The following is a 2,131-nucleotide window of genomic DNA, read 5'->3' on the forward strand; positions in this document are numbered from 1 at the left end:
GCTCAGCCCCCCCACGCTCCAAACTCTAGCCTGGCTGAGTGTGTAGATCCCGGCATGTGTGTGCAAGCCGTGCGCTGCCAGAGCCGTGCACAAACCTCTGCAGGCCCTAGCAATGCTCCCCACACAGGGATGCGGTGGGTGCAAGCCCCGCTGCTGGCGGGTGGAGGTACCTCCTACACAGAGACACCCCCCCTTGCAGAAACAGCACCCAGTAAAGCACCTGGGGATTCAGGCAGCACCAGGGCTTTGCAGCCCCTCATCCCTAGGGGAATAAACCCCTGCAAGGAGTGCAGGCACACTGTACTGGTGTCAGGGTTTGGGGTTTGCTTCTATACCTGCTTGCATCGTGCTAAATGCAAATACCACTTCAAGCGGCACCTGCCTCCTCCCTGTGCAGGCACACACATGTCCCTCATACACGTGTCCCTCGCACACGTGTCCCTCGCACACGTGTTCCTGTGCATGCAGCTGGCTGCAGCCATGCAGGGCTGATGTGGGACACCCTTACTCCAGGACTGAGCCTCACCGTGACACCTCAGTGGGGTCTGAAAGACGCCAAGACAGATCCCCTGTGGCCCCCAGCATCCCCCCCAGATTGTCTGGCCAGGGGCACTCTGGGACCTCTGGATGTGACCAAAGCTGCCTCAGCCTGACCACCCATCCATGGCCTCCCAGCAGTCCTGCAGCCCTCTGCGGGGACAGACACCCCATCTGGTCCTGTACAGAGGAGGACAAGCCCTGCGAGGCAGCCAGCAGCCGCAGCCATGTCTAGGGCATTCTCTGGGTGGAGGATGCTCTCTGCTGAGCACTTGTGGCCATGTCATCATGACACGGCCAAAATTCCCACAGAGCTGATGCACAGAGCAGCCCGGCTGGGCAGGATGGGGCCGGGAGGGATGCCCAGCTCTGCCAAGTGGTGGAAGTATCTCCGAGCAGTAGGTCCAGTGTTAGAGCAAGGAAAGTCTCACGGACCACACCATCCCCTGGCTCACCATCCCAGACCCCCAGCTCAGCCCTACCGTGGCATGGCAGTGAGAGGGGCAATGTGGGAACGGGACAGTGCCATGTCCCTACCGGGACATATGGGATGCATTCTGGGGCACTCCAGCTCCCCTCACCATCCACTCTCTCTCCCTGCAGAGACAACAAGCGCTAGCACCTCCTCTTTCATGCCGCCCCCCACCACCAAGATCTGCGACAAGGGGGCCGTGGTGGGCAGCGGGGCCGTGGCAGTGTGTTGGACAGCTGGACTGGTCTTGGCTGCCTATGGTGTCCTCTTTATTTAGTGAGTATCCCCCAAACAGGGGACATGAGAGACAGGGTGTGGGTGCTGAGAGGGGGCAGGGGCTCGGGGACCCCAGGGGCTCCAGCATGGTTGGGAAGGGGATGCTCCAACCAGGCTCTGGGCGAAGGGTGTTGGGGACGAGCCATTTCAGTTTTTCTTGCAGTTTTTTGTAAATGCACCAAATCTGTCTGCTTTTCCAAATTGGATGTTCTGGTGGAGAACTCAAAAATGCCTTTTCAAACATTTTCTGCAAAGCCTGCAAAGGGGTTGGTCTTCAATGCCTCATTCTCAGCAGCCCTCCCCTCTCCCCACTGCTGATATTTTAAGAGGCAAAGAAACCTGAACATCTAAGGCCTTTTGCATAGGGTTGGAAGCAAAATTGTCCGAGATCAGAAAATTCAAAGATGTGTCTCAAAAATGTCCTTGGCTTGGCTTAGAATGGAGCTGGCAGCCTGGAGAGCCCCCCAAAAGCCCCGTCCCTCCCTGGGCCAGGGCTGCTGTCTCACTGGGTCCCCCTGTGCCCTTCCCGGGCGCCCACGCTGCCCAAAGACTGGGGGATCGATCCTGACAGCAGCCACGTGTGTCACTTTGGGGGATAAAGGACATGCCACCCGTCCTTTGGTGCCCAAGAAGGAGCCATCGCAAGGCGGCTCCCGTGGGTGCGGGGTCCTTTTCTCCCCTCCGGCTGTGTCACCTCCACGTGTGATGTTAGCGGTGCCAATGGGAGAGGCGGTGGCACGCAGCCAGGGGTGGGTGGGCAGGGTCTGGCCCTGGGAGGAGGAGGTGGAGGTGGTAGGTTTGGGTACCCGAGTTCTGGGAAGGGGTGAATTTCCCCATGGAAAAAGA

The 2,131-nt window shown here is 59.2% G+C and overlaps 1 protein-coding gene across 1 annotated transcript in view; it reads left to right on the forward strand.

The window, feature by feature from the left end:
• The window catches only part of CNTFR (ciliary neurotrophic factor receptor), an 88,253-nt gene extending 86,967 nt beyond the window's left edge, over positions 1 to 1,286 (forward strand). The window contains exon 8 of the mRNA XM_009334715.1: positions 1,141 to 1,286. Coding sequence (XP_009332990.1) covers positions 1,141 to 1,286 — 146 coding nt within the window. The remainder of the gene's footprint in view (positions 1 to 1,140) is intronic.
• The last annotated feature ends 845 nt before the right edge of the window (positions 1,287 to 2,131 follow it).

Source organism: Pygoscelis adeliae, unplaced genomic scaffold, assembly GCF_000699105.1.
Source record: "Pygoscelis adeliae isolate BGI_AS28 unplaced genomic scaffold, ASM69910v1 Scaffold442, whole genome shotgun sequence".
Classification (NCBI taxonomy): domain Eukaryota; kingdom Metazoa; phylum Chordata; class Aves; order Sphenisciformes; family Spheniscidae; genus Pygoscelis; species Pygoscelis adeliae.